We start from the raw sequence: 23,496 nt of genomic DNA on the forward strand, positions 1-23,496 counted from the left end.
CTTTTATTTGTACATATATCACTGGGCGCTTCTTTTTAGAATTATGTATATTTGAAGTCTGGATACTAGTTTATTTGCCTGTTTCTTGAGGAAGATAATCTTTGTTCCATGGTAGTCTAAACGTGTGAGCTGAGAATGTTATTAAATGTATTGCTCTTACGTCAACTCAGTGTCCACCACTGCCGGCCGGAGTGGCCGAGCGGTTCTAGGCGCTACAGTCTGGAACCGCGCGACCGCTACGGTCCCAGGTTCGAATCCTCCCTCGGGCATGATGTCCTTAGGTTAGTTAGGTTTAAGTAGTTCTAAGTTCTAGGGGACTCATGACCTCATATGTTAAGTACCATAGTGCTCAGAGCCATTTGAACCATTTTTTTGTCCACCACAGATGTCGTCTCGTGGAATATCCAAGAAATCACTCACGTTATAAAATGTTTTGCACGAACAGTATGCAAAACGCTACTCAGCAAGTGTAAGCGATTTTCCAGTGTTCTGGCAACACTTTTTTTGAGTAGAGCGAAACAAATATTGTTAGTCCAAGACTACCCTTTGCCTTTGTGGACTCATATTCTGAGGAATATAGTATCCTCACTAAGTTTCCCTGGTTTGCGTGTGGCCCACTGTCAGAATAATGAAACTTTAGACGATAGATTTTGCCACCGTAGCATCCAAAATTCACTAATAATATAGCTGTCAGCTGGATATTTCACTTCAGCGTGACATTTCACTTCAGTGGCAACGCCTGCCCTGTACCAAGACGCTCCTCTTTCTACCCGTGGAACACAGTTACTGATAATACTCACTAACTACAATCTACACTTTTGCTCTACTGTAAGATCAAGCTACGGCAATTACAGATGACGTTGGAACAATTTTCTTACTATATCACTCATCATTACTTAAATATATTTCTCAAATTTTAACTATGCGTCGGATCAGCATACTTTCTCTCCGTTCTCATAGCAACTGGCTTAGCTTACTTCAGACCTGCATTCGGAAAACGGGACAAGATGCAATCTCTAGAGTCTAGCCCATCACCTTCACCAACAACATTCATAATTACTTAATACACACGAATCGGGTTAAACAGAGTGCTCATTTTGTAACATCTAGCAACAGTAAAAAGACTGCACATATGAACAGGAATGCAACCCAGTAAACAGACAATATGCGATAGTGACAATATTTTCTGCTTAAAGTATCCATTAAATGAGTGAAAAAGTGAGATTTCACTCATTTAACAGATAAAATTTAGAGATTATTTATTTACGACTGCCTCGTTTTGTGGCATTCATTATGTCGTGTCTATACATTGCAGGCATCACGAAGTGGACCAAAGACCAAAGATCGCTTCGCAGGGTCTTCTGTCAAAGGCGCAATAGATCGAAGTCCAGCTCGTGTCAGACTCAACATTGGCAGGCGTCCCACAATTCTGATGAAATGAAGGAAAGAAGTGAAAAAACTAGCGGGCTAAATACAATTGTTTTTGAAAGCGTAAAATTTCCTGTAATTGTTGTCATGACCAGTTTTTGACAATGGCATACAAATTTAACTGTATATATTCTAGGGTGTAAAATAATAAACATTAGAAGTCACAATAGAAAGTGATATTATTTAATTTACGACTGGTTTCGGATTTGTGCCCATCTTCATGTGGTTTACAAGTACATTTAATCGCATGTTTCAGTGCTCAGTGTTGGAAATCACTGTTTAAGTAAAGAAACAAATAATGTGATGATGACTAGATAGACCCAACTGAAACATTTGGAAGATACTAACCGACATGTGTTGTGAACTAGTATAGTACTGACATAGAGCTGTATACAAGTATTGTAATACTTTACAACCGATGTTGCTTAGGAACTTCCAGTTGTTTCAGTTGGGTCTATTTAGTTATAACATTATTTGGTTTTTTAATTTAGACAGTGATTTCCAACATCAATAGAAACTCGGAACGAGTCGTGCATTAAATAAAATCACCTTCCATTGTGGTTGGCAGCGGTTATTATTCTACATCCTATAAAGGAACGGTCACAGAGTTCAACTGAATCCATTATGGATAAAATTCAGATAGATGTTCCGTTTCTTGAAGCCATTGGTTTATGTCGAGGATCAAAATCGACAAAATTATCACATCCAACAAAAATATTCAGCAGTAATGGCCATAAAATTGCCAGTTTAATACCTGTAATTAGTAGGACTATATGAAAATGTAAACAAAAAAATAGACAAATGTAATTTTATCCGAAAATTACCTTTATTAGACAATTAGAATTGAGCAGGTAAGGAGTCCAGAATTTATATTATATGAATTTGATATTTTCTTGAAACCACTGCAGTCTAAACAAAACGTAGCCGTTTCATCGGTGGAAATTATGCAACGCCCTGAAAAATCCTCAGAGAGATCCGTGATAGTGTTCGTCCTGAGTTTCGATTAACGGCGTCCGTCGAAGACAGTATTTAAGTTAGATGTAGAGTAGACGATATCTGCTACTTTATTAGAAAGAGGACAAGCCAGAACATTCTGTTCAAAGTTGAGAGAACTTGCCATACTACCGCACGTTTCAAGTCAAATAATCGCTGTGGGACAATAGTTTCGTTTAAGCTCAAGGTGCACCCTGATATTGGTAAACAGATTTGAGTCCATTTTCGAAAAAACTACATGACGTATAGTAAGGAAATTCCTAAAACCTCTGAAGCCTAAAATCAAAGTCTAGTGCTATTTTTAACGATGCGACATGTACTACAAATCCACAAAGCATACAAGTTTTGAGACTTACCTAACAGGTAATGCAAGGAAGCATGTTGTTAATAGAGAGCAGACGTTGGAAAACAGTTAAATGGGTAAGAAAATATGTAACAGCTGAAGGTGTCATAGTGACAGCTAGAAACTGAAATGGACCCAAACGGACGAACTTCGTGATTCAGTATGGAAGCTCTTTTCCTTATTCCTCGTGACGAGGTGTAATATAAATAACAACTTAATAAAATGTGGAAGGATAAGATCAACAAACAACCAGAGTACAATGAGATTCGAAAAACTGAAAGCGTGATATGTACAGAAGTCTTAAAAGGATCTTTATACAAGTGTAGATGAATAGTGACTGATACGGTTGTGCTCTGTGCTACGAGGTGTACGTATTCATTTCCAGAGCTCTGGGGTTCGACCCAGAAACTTGATATTTGAATCTCAGAAACGCAAGGAATTGCCACGCTTCGTATTTACCCGGAAACGTGGAAAATATTTTTTAATCTACGTATTATACTTCAAGGATAACATTAAAGACATCAGTGGGAAGGTCTTTATCCATCAGTGGATGATAAATCGTTCATGATGATGGAATTCAGTTGCGCTCCATAATCATTCTCATATGTCGAATTTACAAGTCAGTGCAATTCATTACAAGATGCCATTGCATTACGAGTCATACAGATTAAGATCGAATAGTTGTATTTTACTGAATGTTTAGATTAGAATCTGAATGACCTGTCACACAACTGAACTAGTGCATTCATTAAGTTAGTAAACAATTCCTCAGTTTTCAGAGAAAGCTTATAAGAATGGTAAGCAGTGTTTATGCCATGCAAGTGTTGCATACAAAGGCGTGAAAAAAGTCATCCATTATGTTTACTTGCAAGAAAGAGTTACACTAAATAAATATAACTGGTAACTTATCTTAGTGTATCAACTGATTTCTACCTTTGGCTATTACATCAGGATGTAGGAAACGTAACAGTAGATATTTGTAAAGGAATGTTTATTTACCAAAGCAGCCAACAATACTGTTTTCCATTTTCTCACGCCTTTACATTGCGTTTTGCTGAAGAGTTTCTTTGAAGTAAAAATAGTCCGATTTAGCTACACGATAACCTGTTATTCAAAATAGGAAAAACGCCGAGATAAGAGTTACACATGGTCGAATGAATGGGCTACTCACATCTACAGTAAACGTTTTCCTGACATATCGTTTCGTCTCCTTCATAAAACCTAGACAGCTATTTTTAAACAGTAGGGTGACACATATTCCTATGAAAAAAAAGTGAGTGTGGTCGAGTAAAGTTCGAACCCGGAAAATGGAAAAGTATGTACTACGAGTCACCAGCCAATGATATTGGGTGCTGTAATGAATTCATTTCTTGTACACATGTGGCAGCTGCAGATGTGAAGGGCTACAATGTGTATGCTGCACAGCAGACAATACTCCCTTGGTGCACTCAGGCTTGTTTACCAGTAGGCTGTACTTTGGTGATGAACATTGTATCTCTTGTGTACCCGTTGTCCACCACCGGACAACTGCCTCATATAAACACCACACATACCTGAATGTTTAAGACTACCGACCAATTGGCCACCTGCAGACCCACAATGACATCCCGTTTAAAACTCTGTCAAGTACTGTTATCACTGTCTCATGCTAGAAAGTAAGTATCTTATCCTTAAATAACGAAGTGTACTATATTTTGATGAAAAGTCTAAAAATTTACGTAATATATGCAGTTTTAGACTGTTACAATAATTTTACTTACTGGGAGACTTTACTTATGTATGTTTTGTTGTGTGAATGAGTGAGGATATGAATGCGACATGTGTATGAATTATAAATCACTGACATTGTGAATAACTAGGTGAGTGAGCGCGTGAAACAAATAGTGTAGCCTTGACGTGAATCACATACATGGGGGACGATGATAATTGTAAAGCACTCAGTTCTTGGTGTTTTAGAAATGTAAAAATTACTTCTGTCCTTCAGAAGGTTAAAGGTGGAGTTAACTGGTTTTTATCAGCTCTTTAGAAATGTGTAATTTTGTAATTCCATCCAAAGTAATTTGGGGGGGGGGGGGGGGACCGGTCTTAATGAGGAGATTATCGGGTTATGTGAATCGAAATATGTAACTTATTGTGTATGGTGTTATTTAGGCCATGAAACAGAATACCTATCGCGCGCTTTGGTACAGGTAGAGAAATTTCGCGGATGAGTCGTGAAGAGCCCTCGGTCCATTCTTGCGACGAGAGGTCATGTAGCTCAGAGCTCTACATACTTTTGTCTACTACAGCGGTCTTTTGGAGGACTTCATTTATCAGTAAAATTTCATATCATTAGTGGATGACGTCTGCGAAAATTTCTGAATTTTTAATGAGAAATGAGAATTTATATCGTAGGCTATAAATTCCGCGTGGTGTACTGTGCAGTCATAAGCGCGAACTTCAGAGTTCATAAGTAATATCATGGACAGTACTTGAGCAAGCATTCAGAAGTATTAAGCGCCATGTGTTTTTACAAACAGCTTATTATCATGTATGAATGCATGGTTTCGCGGCGATATGAGTTAATGAAATTTTCTCGGGCTTCCAGCCGCGTCAGGTGGTTAAAATCCCACGAGCTTTCAACCGAGCTCTCCTCAGTCATTGTCAAGTGGTAAGACTGATTCGCCACTTGACAATGGCTGAGGAGAGCTCGGTCGAAAGCTCGTGGGATTTTAACCACCTGACGCGGCTGAATGCCCGAAAAAAATTTATTACCTTATTATCAGATGAAAAGTGCTGTTGCTTCAATATCAGCTCTGACTGAAACCTTAACTGGCTACTAGGAAGAGAGAGTGTGCTCCAAGTGTGAAAGGATTAGCAAAAAATATACTTATTTTTGCACTTACGTTTCTCATACTGTATGCTAGGTCGGACTTGCTAGCAAATATGTGTAGAGAAAGTGACAATACAGAACAGGTATTTCTATCTAGGACTTTGCTGCATTTGGTAGTTACAGTCAGACCTGGAAAAATTAGTGCACTTCGCCAGTATAATACAGTTCAAACACTTAGTGCGCCTTTTTGACATGTGTAGTGCAGCAGTTTTTTTTACAGCTTTCCTTCGCTAATGTACATTATACGTCGTTTCAGGGCAGGCCGTGCTTCTGAAAAACTCACTAAGGAGAGCACTTTCTATGTCAGCAGGGAAGCAGAAGAAAACCGCGCTGCCACATTGCGAAAGCCTACTTACAAAGTTGCAAGCACCATCAGTAAGTGAAAAATCTAGAGGTCTACTAGATCAGACTAATTACAGCAGGCACAGAAGCATTTAAGCAGCAATTCTTCCCGCATTAGACATGGACTGGATCGTGAAGTAACAATAACGTGTTGTAAAAAGGCGGAGTAACGTCTGCCATCATTTCACAGTAGTTTGCAATGTTCAGTGCGTAGCTCAAGACACCGTAGTTCGCTGGAGAAGCGAAGCGTTCGTAGTGATTGGAAAAATATGCGGGTCACTCTCGTTTTCAAGAAGGGTCAACAAACAGACGTCAGAACTATAGGCCTGTTTCGCTGACGGCAGTATGTTGCAGAATTCTGGAACACGTCTAATGCTAATGCTCGCAACCTCTACAGGAAACAATATGGATTTAGAACCTAAATCGTATGAAATCCAGCTCGCTCTGCTCATCCACGGGACTAAGACGGCAGTAAATTCCGGCGCTCAGCTTGATCCGGCGTTCCTAGAGTCCTGGTAGTCGTTCGACCCGGTTCTTCACTGCCGTTCAACGATAGAAATACGAACGTATAGAATATCATACCAGCTTCGTCACTCGATGAAAGGAAATCTATTAAACATTTCACCTCCTATCATTCTTTTTCTTTCTTTTTTTTAATCATCAGTCTTCTGACTAGTTTGATGCAGCCCGCCACGAATTCCTCTCCTGTGCCAACCTCTTCATATCAAAGTAGCACTTGTAACCACCTTGTCAATTATTTGCTGGATGTATTCTGACGTCTGTATTCCTCTACTGTTTATGTCCTCTTCAGTTCCCTCTAGTACCATGGAAGTCATTCATTGATGTCTCAACAAATGTCCTATCATCCAGTCCCTTCTGCTTGTCAGTGTTTACCACATATTTCTTTCCTTCCTGATTCTGCGAAAAACCTCCTGGTTCCTTACCTTATCAGTCAACCTAATTTTCAACACTCGTCTGTAGCACGACATCTCAAATGCTTCTATTCTTTTCGCTTTTCCCACAGTCCATGTTTCACTACCATAAAATGCTGTGCTCCAGACGTACATTGTCAGAACTTTCTTTTTAAAATTATGGCCTATGTTTGATACTAGTAGACTTCTCTTGGCCAGGAGTGCCCTTTGTGCGAGTGCTAGTCTTTTAATGTCGTTCTTGGTCCGTCTGTCATTGGTTATTTTGCTGCCTAGGTAGCAGAATTCCTAAATTCATCTACTCCGTGATCATCAGTCCTGATTTTAAGTTTCTCGCTGTTCTCATTTCTGATATTTCTTATTACTTTCGTCTTTCTTCGATTTACTCTCAGTCCATATTCTGTACTCATTAGATTGTTCATTCCATTCAGTACATCACGTAATTCTTCTTCACTTTTACTCAGTATAGCAATGTCATCAGCAAATCGTATCATTGATATTCTTTCACCTTGAATTTTAATCCCACCCCTGAACCTTTCTTTTATTTCCATCACTGCTTCTTCGATATACAGATTGAACAGTAGGTGTGAAAGACTACATCCCTGACTTACACCCTTTTTTATCCGAGTACTTCCTTCTTGGTCGTCCACTCTTATTATTCCTCTTGGCTCTTGTACAAATTGTATATTATCCGTCTCTCACTATAGCTTACCGCTATTTTTCTCAGAGAAATCTTGAGGCGTTAAAATAACATGAGGGGTACCCCAAGGGAATTTATAGCACCATTACGTTTCGCAACATACGCAAGTGAATAACATCGGATTTCCGGTTAGGCTACTCGCGGACAATGTTGTTATATACAGAGAAGTCCCAATGCTATAAAATTGTTGCGGGATGCGAGGAAGACCTACAGAAGATCAGCTCTTGATGTAGAGATTGTCAGTTGAACCTCAACCTAAAGAAATGTAACGCATTTCGCATAAACAGGGGAAAATACCCATTATTGTGTGATTATACGATTAAATAAGAATCCAGGAAGTAGTCACATCCATAACCTATCTAGGGCTATGGATACGAAAAGGTTTAAAGCGGAACGGCCACATAATACTGACCGAAGGTAAGGCATATGCCAGTTGAGATTCGTTGGAAGTACCCTCAGGAAGTGTAGTCCATCCATGAAGGAGGTAGCTGAAAAAGCTCTCGTTCCACCGATATTTTATATTAATCGTCAGTCTGGCACTCAAAGCAGGTAGGAATGATGATACAGAGAAGATACAAAGAGAGCAGCTCCTTTTGGTACGGGTTCATTCAGCAAGTGCAGAAATATCATGGAGATTCTCTACAAACTCAAGTGGCAGTCACTACAAGACAGGCATTGTGCATATGTAAAATTCTGAGAGGGTATGTTTCTAGAAACGTGAACCAATAACCTCTTTCCCCCTGTCTCGCGAAGATACGGTGAAGGTCAAATTAGGATTCGAGCTCACATGCAGACTTGCCAACAGTCATGCTATCTGCAGACTATTCACGACCAGAATAGGAAAAGGAGTGAGTGACAGTGGTAAACAAAGTACCCTCCACCACACACCATGACGCAGCTTGCAGAGTAGAGATGTTGATTACACTCTGAGAAATTTGTGGCCTCTGAGCAACGGAAGCTGGTCCAATGGAATGACTGCAGCGTGTAGTATACAGTGTCAAACCTAATCCAAGGTTGACCTGACACTATGATCAATGATGTTTTATTACGGGTATATTGATATCCCGTGCTGTGGTCATGCTGCATGCTCGACTAGTAGCTCAGAACTGCTTATAAACTTCTCACCACCAATTCTCCAGTCAGTGTCGAGCTGCAGTGTCGAGTACAAGAGACCCATTTCTTGGTGCCTAACGATTCTCATCCATTCTATGTACCCACTTGAATTGCACTTTTCGACTTGCTCTCTAATGTGTTTTTACTTGACCCTACACATGTTTATTGACTGGGCTTAGCATAATAGTTCCATTTACGGTCAAACAAGTTGGGAAGCAGTTTGATCCAAATGCCCACAGTTTCACTTCAATAGGCTGTTCCAAATCGGCCCCATACGACGCAAAACTCCTGGAAGTTCGTTAGTTCATGCCTGTCAAGGCACAGCTAATATAGGCTACCCACCAGAGGCCTTCATTGCTCTCATTATGCGCATGCTCTTGCCACTTAGGCCAGTATTACACTATCAAATTTCTTCGTCAAAGATTTGATCAAAGATGTGATCAAATATTCCGTCAAATATATTTGACAAAGATCTTTGACGGAGCGCTAGAGGGAGTATTTCACTGTCATCACATTTTTCGTCAAAGTTCAAGATGGCTGACAACCACAACTTGTTATTAACCGCAGCAGTTGCATGTACCACAAGTGCACGGTGTGCACATGCGGAAGAGAAGCGGGGAAAAAAAGGAAACATACCTGGGTGAAGCTGTGGGTTTTACGACGACACGATAAAAGCATTCAACAAGACTTGTTGCGTGAGCTTATAGTGGAGGACGTCAAGTCGTACATCAATTACTTAAGAATGGATGAGCATACATTTCTGTATGTGCTCAGTGAAGTGTATCCTCATATCACAAAGCACAATATTCACTTAAGAACTGCTACATCGGCAGAAGACAGGCTCATTGTAACACTCCGATTCCTTGCTACAGGAAAGGATCAGGTTAGGTTAGGTTAGGTCAGGTCAGATCAGGTCTCCAATCTTCTTAATCTATTCTTGTATTCATGGTGCCTCACGTTGTAAAGCGCCTCATCAGCTTCATACATCTCTATTAATTTTGTAGTTGTCGGCACACACCAATTGTATTTACCAGCAATGTTTATAAAAACATTACAGACGACAGAACGCTGCAGCGATGCTAGCTGTCCATGTGGTAACATGTCACATCGCAGTGAACAGAAGACAAGCGACTTCTTTGATCAAATCTACAGCGAGGCCCTAGATCTGATCAAATATTGGACGACATTTGATAAAGTTCCCTATTACACCATCAAATATCTTTGACAAAGATTTCTTACAAAGATATTTGACAAAGAAATTTCATAGTGTAATACCGTCCTTAGCCAACCCAGCTCGCTGGCGCCCAGATCGAGCAGTATGACCGCGTACGCTACTTCCTGGCTGCCTGACTGCTCTCACATCAGATGTTACACACCCCTTCAACCTGTGTCTCTGAGCGTCTGCTGCCCGCCAGCCGGCATGCGACCTTGAACAGCTTGCTACGTAGTCATAAGCACTCATTACTGGTACACTGTTCAGTACAACCTCCGAGTTTGGATTCGTTCGGATATTATATCCGGGTGGTTTCAAAGAAAGAAAAATCCACCTACGATGCGATAAATCACACCTCGGATGTACGTCATAGGTGTAATGATTGATATATCTGGGACATTTGATAATATATGGTGGTCTGCCTTATTCAGAACACTGAAATAGGTATCTCTATAACAGATTACGAGATTATTTCAACACAGACAGGTGCAGTTAGAATTCCCAAGAAAGAAAATAGTGAAAAACATCACTAAAGGCTGCCCACAGGAATCTGTGGTTCTGAGATTTGGGTTGATGGCATAAAGCCATTACTGAACCATCTTCAGAGTATAACAAATGCATCGAAAACATAGACAATCTGCTAATTATAGCATCTGTCAACATAAAGAATAAATTAGAGGAAAATAGAAGGGTAGTTCTTGAAAGACTAAGTAACTGGTGCTTTTATAACAGGCTAACGACACAAAGTAGTCTGTACGTTAGTAAAAGGAACATTGTCAAGAACGAGAAACCTCACAATAAGAACAAATCATGAACCTATGAAAAGAACATAAGTATATAGTTATCTTAGAATTAAAATCGGGGAAAAGCAAAATTTTCATGTATATGTAGAAATCAGCTGCCACAGAGACATTAAAATCCTAAACAGAATTGTAGCAGTTGACAGTTGACCAAAGAAGTTTTCAGCTACCCCTAAATGCAAGAAGTACGTACACTATGTGATCAAAAGTATCCGGACACCTGGCTGAAAATTACTTACAAGTTCGTGGCGTCCTCTATTGGTAATGCTGGGATTCTGTATGGTGTTGGCCCACCCTTAGCCTTGGTGGCAGATTTCACTCTCGCAGGCATACGTTCAATCAAGTGCTAGAAGGTTTCTTGGGGAATGGCAGCCCATTCTTCACGGAGTGCTGCACTGAGAAGAGGTATCAATGTCGGTCGGTGAGGCCTGGTACGAAGTCGGCTTTCCAAAACATCCCAAAGGTGTTCCAAAGGATTCAGGTCAGGACTCTGGGCAGGCGAGTCCATTACAGGGATGTTATTGTCGTGTAACCACTCCGCCACAGACCGTGCATTATGAACAGGTGCTCGATAGTGTTGAAAGATGCAATCGGCATCCCGGAATTGCTCTTCAACAGTGGGAAGCAAGAAGGTGCTTAAAACATCAATGTAGGCCTGTGCTGTGATAGTGCCACGCAAAACAACAAGGGGTGCAAGCCACCTCCTTGAAAAACACGACCACACCATAACACCACCGCCTCCAGATTTTACTGTTGGCACTACTCACGCTGGCAAATGACGTTCACCGGGCATTCGCCATACCCACACCCTGCCATCGGATCACCACATCGTGTACCGTGATTCCTCACTCCACACAACGTTTTCCCACTGTTCAATCGTCCAATGTTTACGCTGCTTACTCCAAACGAGGCCTCGTTTGGCATTTACCAGCATGATGTGTGGCTTATAAGCAGCCGCTCGACCATGAAATTCCAGTTTTCTCACCTCTCCTCTAACTGACATAGTGCTTGCAGTGGATCCTGGTGCAGTTTGGAATTCCCGTTTGATGGTCTGGATAGATGTCTTCCTATTACCCATTACGACCCTCTTCAACTGTCGGCGGTCTCTCATGGCCGGCCGGAGTGGCCGAGCGGTTAAAGGCGCTGCAGTCTGGAACCGCACGACCGCTACGGTCGCAGGTTCGAATCCTGCCTCGGGCTTGGATGTGTGTGAAGTCCTTAGTTAGGTTTAAGTAGTTCTAAGTTCTAGGGGACTTATGACCACAGCCGTTGAGTCCCATAGTGCTCAGAGCCATTTGAACATTTGAATCGGCGGTCTCTGTCAGTCAACAGACGAGGTCTATATGTACGCTTTTGTGCTGTACGTGTCCCTTCACGTTTCCACTTCACTATCACATCGGAAACAGTCGACCTTGGGATGTTTAGAAGTGTGGAAAACTCGAGTACAGACGTATGACACAAGTGACACTCAATCACCTGGCCACGTTCGAAGTCCGTGAGTTCCGCGGAGCGCCCCATTCTGCTCTCTCACGATTTCTAATGTCTACTGAGGTCGCTGATGTGGAGTACGTGGCAGTAGGCGGCAGCACAATGCACCTAATATGAAAAACGTATGTTTATGGGGGTGTCCGGATACTTTTGATCGCATGGCGCTACTGTGGGCTACGGGTGGAGCGTTTGGATGCATTGAGCCAGAAAGGTAACCACAGCACAGGCGCCATGGCGAGCACAGAGAAGTGTACTTCTGTAACTGATAAGCTCGTGTAGAACAATACTGACTGAGGAATTGCTGGTGATAGTAGGCTTGCTACCTCTGGATCTAGCGGTAAGAAAAAAAAATTGCATAATTTTGGCTCAAAAATAGCGAATATAATAAGGTTGGAAAGACAATGGAGACAAGGGCCACCTGTAATAAAGAAATAAAGGCATGCATTGACAGAGAATGGCAGGAAATATGGGAAAGGGCAGAAACATGGAGGAGAACCTACCAATCCGTTCCTAACATAAAAGGAAGATGCAGAATGGCACACTTCCTTCCGGCCAAGGAAGCTATACACTACTTGTCGGGACGTGGTCCATAGCACAGCTACTTACTAAAAGTACACTACTGGCCATTAAAATTGCTACACCACGAAGATGACGGTCTACAGACGCGAAATTTAACCGACAGGAAGAAGATGCTGTGTTATGCAAATCATTAGCTTTTCAGAGCATTCACACAAGGTTGGCGCCGGTGGCGACACCTACAGCGTGCTAACATGAGGAAAGTTTCCAACCGATTTCTCATACACCAACAGCAGTTGACCGGCGTAGCCTGGCGAAGCGTTGTTGTGATGCCTCGTGTAACGAGGAAAAATGCGTACCATAACGTTTCCGACTTTGATAAAGGTCGGAGTGTATCCTATCACGATCGCGGTTTATCGTATCGCGACATTGCTGCTCGCGTTGGTCGAGATCCAATGACTGTTAGCAGAATATGGAATCGGTGGGTTCAGGAGGGTAATACGGAACGCCGTGCTGGATCCCAACGGCCTCGTATCACTAGCAGTCGAGATGACAGGCATCTTATCCGCATGGCTTTAACGGATCGTGCAGCCACGTCTTGATCCCTGAGTCAACACAGGGGGACGCTTCCAAGACAACAATCATCTGCACGAACAGTTCGATGATGTTTGCAGCAGCATGGACTATCAGCTCGGAGATCATGGCTGCCGTTACCCTTGACGCTGCATCACAGACAGGAGCGCCTGCGATGGTGTACTCAACGACGAACCTGTGTGCACGAATGGCAAAACGTCATTTTTTCGGATGAATCCAGGTTCTGTTTACAGCATCATGATGGTCGCATCCGTGTTTGGCAACATCGCGGTGAACGCACGTTGGTAGCATGTATTCGCCATCGCCATACTGGCGTATCACCCGGCGTGATGGTATGGGGTGCCACTGGTTACACGTCTCGGTCACCTCTTGTTCGCATTGCCGACGCTTTGAACAGTGGACGTTACATTTCAGATGTGTTACGACCCGTGGCTCTACCCTTCACTCGATCCCTGCGAAATCCAACATTTCAGCAGCATAATGCCCGACCGCATGTTGCAGGTCCTGTACGGGCCTTTCTGGATTCAGAAAATGTCCAATTGATGCCCTGGCCAGCACATTCTCCAGATCTCTCACCAATTGAAAACGTCTGGGCAATGGTAACCGAGCAACTTGCTCGTCACAATACGCCAGTCACTACTCTTGATGAACTGTGGTATCGTGTTGAAGTTGCATGGGCAGCTGCACCTGTACACGCCATCCAAGGTCTGTTTGACTCAATGCCCAGGCGTATCAAGGCCGTTATTGCGGCCAGAAGTGGTTGTTCTGGGTACTGATTTCTCAGGATCTATGCACCCAAATTACGTGAAAATGTAATCACATGTCAGTTCTAGTATATTTGTCCAATGAATACCCGTTTATCACCTGCATTTCTTCTTGGTGTAGCAATTTTAATGGCCAGTAGTGTACAATGCACGACAGTCGCTTGTGAATGTGGAGCTACTGACAGCATGGAGCACATGATTTCCGTGTTTGAGAGTGTGGTATTACAGGATGTTACAGACCAGTACAGGAACGTCTTTGGTAATACAATGATCTATAGCATGATAAGTAATGCGGAAGGGTGGCATAAGCTGAACTTACTGATAGCTAAAATATCAGCTCGTAAACTGCAAGCCTACATGCCTGAGAGACAAGCAAGACGAGGCCACGAGACACACCACGACAGAACGTCCACCTGCAATAACATTTTGGAAACAGTGAGAATATGAGTCTTGGAAAGGACCAGGCAAGATTTAGGGAGAGCCTGATATCCATCTCCCAATTTCTACATCTTTGGTGTCTAATTCCACAACTAATGTCACAGCTCCCCGATCTCAGAGATGTCCTGTGATTTATTCACAACATGATTTTGTTGTATTAAAAAGGCTAGTGTCTCAATACTGTCCGGACTGTGGCGACTGTCCGGATAAAAGGTTGTGTCTTACGGTATTAATTTAGATAAAGCTGAATTGGTAATATGAATATTTACTTTATTCATTTGTATTATTGAATTTACGTCCTGGCCTCATTTAATAAATATTCGTTGCTGGTCGTCGTAATACGATGATGCAGTGTATCGGCCACCATTGTCGCAGCCTTAAATGCTTATAGCACGTTCCAGAAAACGAACCTATCTTCATTTAATTACACGAGAACGAAGTCCCATGTCGATTTATTGCAAAGTTAACTCTGATTCATAAAAGTGATTAACCATCTTTTTACGGTCACACATCATCGTGTTAATGATAGGTCTACAACACAGACTTCACCGATTTTCGTCATTCATCTCATCATTACAATCACCCCTTCTCTCTTCCGAGTTTTAGTTTCACTTCAAACAATGTTAACAACCTACTAAACGGAAAGAGCGCAGCCGCTGTGACTCCTGAGTTGTGCCTCAGCGCGCGATGGGCTAACTATCCAGACAAATGAGGAATATAGCTTAGTTCTAATGCCAAGTACGATAGGGTAGTATAGTATAGTGGAGTGCAGTGTAGTATAGTGTAGTCCTATGCAGTGTAGTGTTGTATAATACTGTAGCCTAGAATTATAAATTTCAAAAGTTTCGGTCCAGCAAAGTAGCACAGTACAGCAGAACGATAGCAAATGCCTTCTTTATTCCGAATGAACTTATATCTGTGTACCAAATGCCCAAAGAATGGTATTTAGAATTGTTTCCTTTCTTTCAAAAATTATTATAATTATTTTTATGTAGAGCCCCTAAAACACCATAATGCTTAGCTACATTGACACATTTGAATTATTGTAAAATATTATGTGCTGTATTCAAGGCAATTCACGTGCGACAGTTGATGAGAGGGTGTTGCGAAATTCCCGTTAAAAACTTCTAGGACTTATGAAGGGGACAGAGACATAATAGTTCGAATAGGAACCCATGTCCGGAATCCTTATCCAAGGACGCTGCAAAGCGTCAAAGTATTGTGCCCCGACGCCTGTAAACATATGCGTATACAAGTTGATTCTGGATAATGTTGCAGACTTAACAGAATACTGTAGACGGATAAATGTATCAATTGCGGATAAGGGTCCCTTTACCAGAAACGAACGAGTCGAAAGTTATAAGTGAAAACTGTTCTGATACTTCTGACGCAGGAGTACATGTACTGGTACTGTTTTGGCTAAGATTGTAGGGTACACAGCTTTCAAAGGTGGTTTTATGGACCAAAACAAGGAAAAATGTTCAGCAAACATGGGCTCTAAAATGTCTACCTGAGGGTCTATTAGCAATTGTTCATCTTCGCTACTGTGAAACATCTCCTCTACTGAACAAATGTTCATAACTCTTGAGGAATGCATTTTAGAGCCCATGTTTACTGAACTTTTTTTCTTGTTTCTGTCCACACTATCACCTTTTAAACTTGCCTACCCTACGATGTTAACAACAATAGTAACGATTCATTATTCAACTGTCAGGTGTTGCAACACCAGAGCTCCATAGCTCTACTGACATAATTTTTTCTTTTTTGTCTGTTCTACCATTTGTCATTAAGATATCGTAAATATTGTTTGATTGTATTGATACCACATGAGTGTTCGTTTTTTCCTTTGTAAAAACTTCGATGTCATGGTTTATTCCTATACGATGTAGTGTCTCTGTTATTTAAATTCTTTGCCTCATTTGGAGGGGGACAAAACTTACTGTGTATAATTGTAATTTCTGTGTGAATAATTTTTTGTAGAAATACCAATATGTATAACTGATCTATTTTATTTAAAGTGACTGTTTCCTGTTATGTACCTGCTGATCCTCACTGTGGTTCCCCTCGGTAACGGAATCACGCAGCGCGTGAAAAATGTGGTTGGCGTGGATTGAAAGGTGGAACCAAGAGTCAGTCGGGAAGGAGCTACCAAACTGTCGACAGCTTATGTAAAAGTCGTCTATTGTATTGGTGCCGAGAGAGGCTTTTTGTGGCGTTTTCCAATGTTGCAAAACCTCGGATGGGTGTATAAATAGCTGGAACTATTCTAGAATTGATATCTATCATCGCCACCAAGAAATAACAGGGTCCAGCATTCCTACCTGCAAATCCACCTACCAACATGCACTCGCCACCACATTCCGCAGTCACTGTAATGGAATGGAGGAATTCTAGATATGCAAAGTGAAGGATCAGCTCATTGGATGTTTTAGTGTGCTCAAATATAAAATAACTTATACCTGAATCTATGTACCTCTCTTGATTTTTTCTTTATCACAACACCCTCAGGAATCTCTCTGTTTGAATTATAACTTCCGAGTGTCCTGATTTTGAAAAATAATATTCAAAAGGAAAGACTATTACCTAATTAAATTTGTTCAAAATTTAGTTAAGTAAATTATCTAATATTATTGCGGATTTTGGTGAAGTCGAAAGAGGAAGTAAGTGTAGCTTTTGTAAGAGCCTCCCAGTATCTGAAATTTTTCATATTTTTGCTTTGAGATCTTTCAAAATGTCTTACTTCTGGTTTAAAAAGATAAAGAACTATGAAACAGTTTTCTTAAGTTGGCATTCTTTAGATCATTTATGAAAGTGTGTTTAGTTTACTTTACTACAGTGATCAAAATTAAGCACGCCCCCCCCCCTCCCCATTGAAAGTTGCTCAAATGCACAAAGTTACTTGATTATAGAAAGTTCTAACTACTCTTGATATTTACGTTGAATTCTGTGCTCATTGTGTTCTAAAAAGTGTAATAGCAGTTTATGAGCACCCTCTTAATGTTTTATCCTCACTGAACGTAAAGTTACTATGAATCTCAATACCCATGAGAACAGTTACTTCTTTGCATTTAAAGAATAGTGTGATACTTATTGCATGTGAATATTATTTAAATTTGTACTGTGTAGAAAATATCTGATGAAGGAAGACTAGGCCCATGCCGAATTTTCAGTTTAACAGTGATTTCCATGTGTAGTGTTGATGGAGTTATTCAGTTTGGCGAAGCATTTAATACTGATGAATGTAACAGTGTCTTTTGTGAATGTGAGAACGTGAACATCTAGCTGCTACGCTCTTGTACACTATAACGTCTGTTGTGGCCTGTGACTGGGTACATTGCACTTTCGTATGAGAAAAGAATAAGCTGTGTCGTTCCACTAAAACTGCTTACTTTTTCTTTAAAAAGGAATGTTACTTATTCTTATGCCTAACTGGGCTGGCGACCTTTTCTTTATTCTTTGAACAGTGTGGATAGGTAAAATATTGTTTATTACTGATTAATTATTTACGTAATTTTAACTTCCACATCCGAGAAGCCACCTCCGTTGGGTACATTACGGTCAACACAACGAAATTTCTTTCAGAGGGTAACACTGTACTGTTGCTATATACCATAATTGGTCACCAATATAGTTTCAGAACGTACGTAAAGAGCAGTGACAGTGTTGTAAGGTGTCAGAACGGTTTTCGCTTATAACTTTCGACTCGTTCGTTTCGGGTACTGGGACCCTTATCTCAAATTGATGCATTTATCCTTCTCCATATTCCTAGAACGTTTGTAACCTCATCACGGAATCACCCTGCATATACACTACTGGCCATTAAAATGACTACACCACGAAGATGACGTGATCAGGCACGAATTTTAACCGACAGGAAGAAGATGCTGTGATATGCAAATGATTAGCTTTTCAGAGCATTCACACAAGGTTGGCACCGGTGGCGACACCTACAACGTGCTGACATGAGAAAAGTTTCCAACCCATTTCTCATATACAAACAGCAGTTGACCAGCGTTGCTGGGTGAAACTTTGTTGTGATGCCTCGTGTAAGGAAGAGAAATGCGTACCATCACGTTTCCGACTTTGATAAAGGTCGGATTGTAGCCTATCGCGATCGCGGTTTATCGTATCGCGACATTGCTGCTCGCGTTGGTCGAGATCCAATGACTGTTTGCAGAATATGGCATACGTGGGTTCAGGAGGGTAGTGTGGAACGCCGTGCTGGATCCCAACGGCCTCGTATCACTAGCAGTCGAGATGACAGGCATCTTATCCGCATGGCTGTAACGGATCGTGCAGCCACGTCTCGATCCCTGAGTCAACAGATGGGGACGTTTGCAAGACAACAACCATCTGTACGAACAGTTCGAAGACGATTGCAGCAGCATAGACATGGACTGTCAGCTCGGAGAGGCTGACGCTGCATCACAGACAGGAGCGCCTGCGATGGGATACTCAACGACGAACTTGGGTGCACGAATGGCAAAACGTCGTTTTTCGGATGGATCCAGGTTCTGTTTACAGCATGATGGTCGCATCCGTCTTTGGCGTCATCGCAGCGAACGCCATACTGGCGTATCACCCGGGGTGATGGTATGGGTTGCCATTGGTTACACGTCTCGGTCACCTCTTGTTCGCATTGACGGCACTTTGAACAGTGGACGTTACATTTCAGATGTGTTACGACCCGTGGCTCCACCCTTCATTCGATCCCTGCGAAACCTTACATTTCAGCAGGATAATGCACGACCGCATGTTGCGGGCCCTGTACTGGCCTTTCTGGATACAGAAAATGTTCGACTGCTGCCCTATCCAGCACATTCTCCAAATCCCTCACCAATTGAAAACGTCTGGTCAATGGTGGCCAAGCAACTGGCTCACCACAATACGCCAGTCACTACTCTTGATGAACTGTGGTATCGTGTTGAAGCTCCATGGGCAGCTGTACCTGTACACGCCATCGAAGCTCTGTTTGACTCAATGCCCAGGCGTATCAAGGCCATTATTACTGCCAGAGGTGGTTGTTCTGGGTACTGATTTCTCAGGATCTATGCACCCAAATTGCGCGAAAATGTAATCACATATCAGTTCTAGTATAATATATTTGTCCAATGAATACCCGTTTATCATCTGCATGTCTTGGTGCAGCAATTTTAATGACCAATAGTGTTCATAGATATACAGGCGCCTGTATCTTTAACTCTGACGCTTGTGGCGTCATCGGATGACATTTCCAGACACGGATTCCTACTCAAAATATTATGTACACACTCCCGTCCCCAAGTCCTAGAAGTTTGTAACGTGAATCTGCAAACAACCTGTAGATAACAGACTAAAACAAAACAGTAAATAAGTAATTATTTTATCCGAGTGCTAGGGCTTTCATTGACAGAAGAGATGTTGTCTTGTACCTGTAGAGGTTCCTGGCGAGGTGCAGAGCCTGCACGGAGCCGCCGCCGCTGACGAGCACGGTGGGCCTGTTTGTGCGCACGCGGTTCCAGCCCCAGGCGAGCAGCAGCCGCCAGGGCCACAGCAGCACGTACAGCCAGGCGGACAGCCAGACAGCGGGCCACAGCAACAGCAGCTGGCTCCACACCAGGTAGGCCGTCGTGCACAGCGCGTGCCCCAGGAAGTGCAGCACCCACCACAGCGCGCGCACCGCCAGCGGGCTGCGGCGCGCCCCCAGCCGCGCGCTCGCCGGCGCCGCCACGACTTGCCGCACCTGCGCCGGCAGACAGTCAACTGTTAGCTGTGTGCCACGCTGCAGCTCTGCTGGTGCCACTGCCGCCTAACTTGCTACTAGGATGAGATTTTTACTCTGCAGCGGAGTGTGCGCTGATATGAAACTTTCTGGCAGATTAAAACTGTGTGCCGAACCCAGACTGCAACTCGGGACCTTTGCCTTTCGCAGGCAAGTGCTCTACCAACTGAGCTACCCAAGCACGACTCACGCCCCGTCCGAGTTCGAGTCTCGGTTCGGCACATAGTTTTAATCTGCCAGAAAGTTTCAAGCTTGCTACTGTTCACAACTATTTCCTGAAGCTCACTGAGGTTACGCAATATCCTCAACCTGACAAAAAAGGCGAAATGAAACTCCACATCTGAGACGATACGTGACGTTGTGTCAGTGATTACAAATCTAATCAAATATACAAAGAATTTAGCAGTATAAAGCCAGTTATTAGTGTGACGTGGCACACCTGGCCCGACTGAATGCATGATTGGGTTGGGTACAGTGTCATAAAGCTATTGTACCCTCTCTGGAGGCAAGATGGCCCGCAACTATTCTAACTGGCTTTGATATCCTCAATACTGGGCCTGAAACAGCGTTGAAGTCCTAGCTGTTCAATTGGGAACAGATCTGCGTATCTTGCTGGCTGAAGGAGTACCTCGGCATCACGCAAACAGTTTGTAGAGATAAGTGCCATGTGTGGACGAGCACCATCCGGTTGCAAAATGGCACCACGATAATGTCTCATGAGCGATAACACACGAGGATGCAGGACGTCCATGCATACCACTGTGCCATCAGAATCCCCTGTCACCGACAGCTATTACCTGACGCCTCTCCACACTATGACACAGGTACAGATAGAATTACGATGCACTTGGTGCACACTACAGCCATCCTCTTTTGTAGTTGTTAGACGTATTCGACTGGAACCTTGATAACGAATGTGCCTGACATCACGTTCCCATTCCCATGCAGTCCAACATCAGGTCACTGTCACATCTGAATGCCCCACATATCTGGATATTGCACGATTCGGTCAGATGGCCAAGCTGGGATCCAGAATGAAGACCCTTTCACACTATGCTCTGTGCTGACTATGCTGTCTCACATGAGTATGTGGAACCTCCCTATTCTTCACTGGAGTGTTCTACGTCTAACGCTATTCACTCCCCTTATCCTTCCTACCAGGCATGGTCAACACTAAACACGAAAATACCAATGTCCTATTGCGGCCGTCCTACCTGTGACACGGAACTGCAACTCTAATCATTTACAAATATGCGCAGATGAACTTAGATTGATATCTGGCAAAGTCTTAGAGTGCTTCACTTTTACTGTCAGGCAGCGATTTTCCTGCTTTTCTGGACAGTGACTGTTCCATTAGAGTGCAGAGGTAAACTGTAGGAACACAGTTACATTGATCTAACAAAACACTTCACTTCTATAAAAAGGCAGCCCACTCTCTCTCTCTCTCTCTCACACACACACACACACACACACATATATATATATATATATATATATATATATATATATATATATATATATATATATATATATATACTCCTGGAAATTGAAATAAGAACACCGTGAATTCATTGTCCCAGGAAGGGGAAACTTTATTGACACATTCCTGGGGTCAGATACATCACATGATCACACTGACAGAACCACAGGCACATAGACACAGGCAACAGAGCATGCACAATGTCGGCACTAGTACAGTGTATATCCACCTTTCGCAGCAATGCAGGCTGCTATTCTCCCATGGAGACGATCGTAGAGATGCTGGATGTAGTCCTGTGGAACGGCTTGCCATGCCATTTCCACCTGGCGCCTCAGTTGGACCAGCGTTCGTGCTGGACGTGCAGACCGCGTGAGACGACGCTTCATCCAGTCCCAAACATGCTCAATGGGGGACAGATCCGGAGATCTTGCTGGCCAGGGTAGTTGACTTACACCTTCTAGAGCACGTTGGGTGGCACGGGATACATGCGGACGTGCATTGTCCTGTTGGAACAGCAAGTTCCCTTGTCGGTCTAGGAATGGTAGAACGATGGGTTCGATGACGGTTTGGATGTACCGTGCACTATTCAGTGTCCCCTCGACGATCACCAGTGGTGTACGGCCAGTGTAGGAGATCGCTCCCCACACCATGATGCCGGGTGTTGGCCCTGTGTGCCTCGGTCGTATGCAGTCCTGATTGTGGCGCTCACCTGCACGGCGCCAAACACGCATACGACCATCATTGGCACCAAGGCAGAAGCGACTCTCATCGCTGAAGACGACACGTCTCCATTCGTCCCTCCATTCACGCCTGTCGCGACACCACTGGAGGCGGGCTGCACGATGTTGGGGCGTGAGCGGAAGACGGCCTAACGGTGTGCGGGACCGTAGCCCAGCTTCATGGAGCCGGTTGCGAATGGTCGTCGCCGATACCCCAGGAGCAACAGTGTCCCTAATTTGCTGGGAAGTGGCGGTGCGCTCCCCTACGGCACTGCGTAGGATCCTACGGTCTTGGCGTGCATCCGTGCGTCGCTGCGGTCCGGTCCCAGGTCGACGGGCACGTGCACCTTCCGCCGACCACTGGCGACAACATCGATGTACTGTGGAGACCTCACGCCCCACGTGTTGAGCAATTCGGCGGTACGTCCACCCGGCCTCCCGCATGCCCACTATACGCCCTCGCTCAAAGTCCGTCAACTGCACATACGGTTCACGTCCACGCTGTCGCGGCATGCTACCAGTGTTAAAGACTGCGATGGAGCTCCGTATGCCACGGCAAACTGGCTGACACTGACGGCGGCGGTGCACAAATGCTGCGCAGCTAGCGCCATTCGACGGCCAACACCGCGGTTCCTGGTGTGTCCGCTGTGCCGTGCTTGTGATCATTGCTTGTACAGCCCTCTCGCAGTGTCCGGAGCAAGTGTGGTGGGTCTGACACACCGGTGTCAATGTGTTCTTTTTTCCATTTCCAGGAGTGTATATATATATATATATATATATACGCAAGCACACATACACACAAAGTCACTGAGTTAGAGACATTAGCATAAGACCCATGTGTAAACACTGTAGAATAGACATCTCAGAGCTAGAGTATTCAGGTACAATCTATGAACCCGAAAGGTTATCATTTCGGAAACACGTCGTAGTTCATATGTTGCACGACTTCCTTTCGTTAATATTACAAGAAATTAATCTTCAGATATACTTCATTTACTGAGGT

General features: G+C 43.2%; 1 protein-coding gene across 1 annotated transcript in view; it reads right to left on the reverse strand.

Annotated features, from left to right (window-relative positions):
- The window catches only part of LOC124594416, a 184,262-nt gene that overhangs the window by 125,430 nt on the left and 35,336 nt on the right, over nucleotides 1-23,496 (reverse strand). Inside the window, exon 2 of the mRNA XM_047132787.1 lies at nucleotides 19,945-20,255. Coding sequence (XP_046988743.1) covers nucleotides 19,945-20,255 — 311 coding nt within the window. The remainder of the gene's footprint in view (nucleotides 1-19,944; nucleotides 20,256-23,496) is intronic.

This window comes from Schistocerca americana, chromosome 2 (genome assembly GCF_021461395.2).
Source record: "Schistocerca americana isolate TAMUIC-IGC-003095 chromosome 2, iqSchAmer2.1, whole genome shotgun sequence".
Lineage (NCBI taxonomy): Eukaryota > Metazoa > Arthropoda > Insecta > Orthoptera > Acrididae > Schistocerca > Schistocerca americana.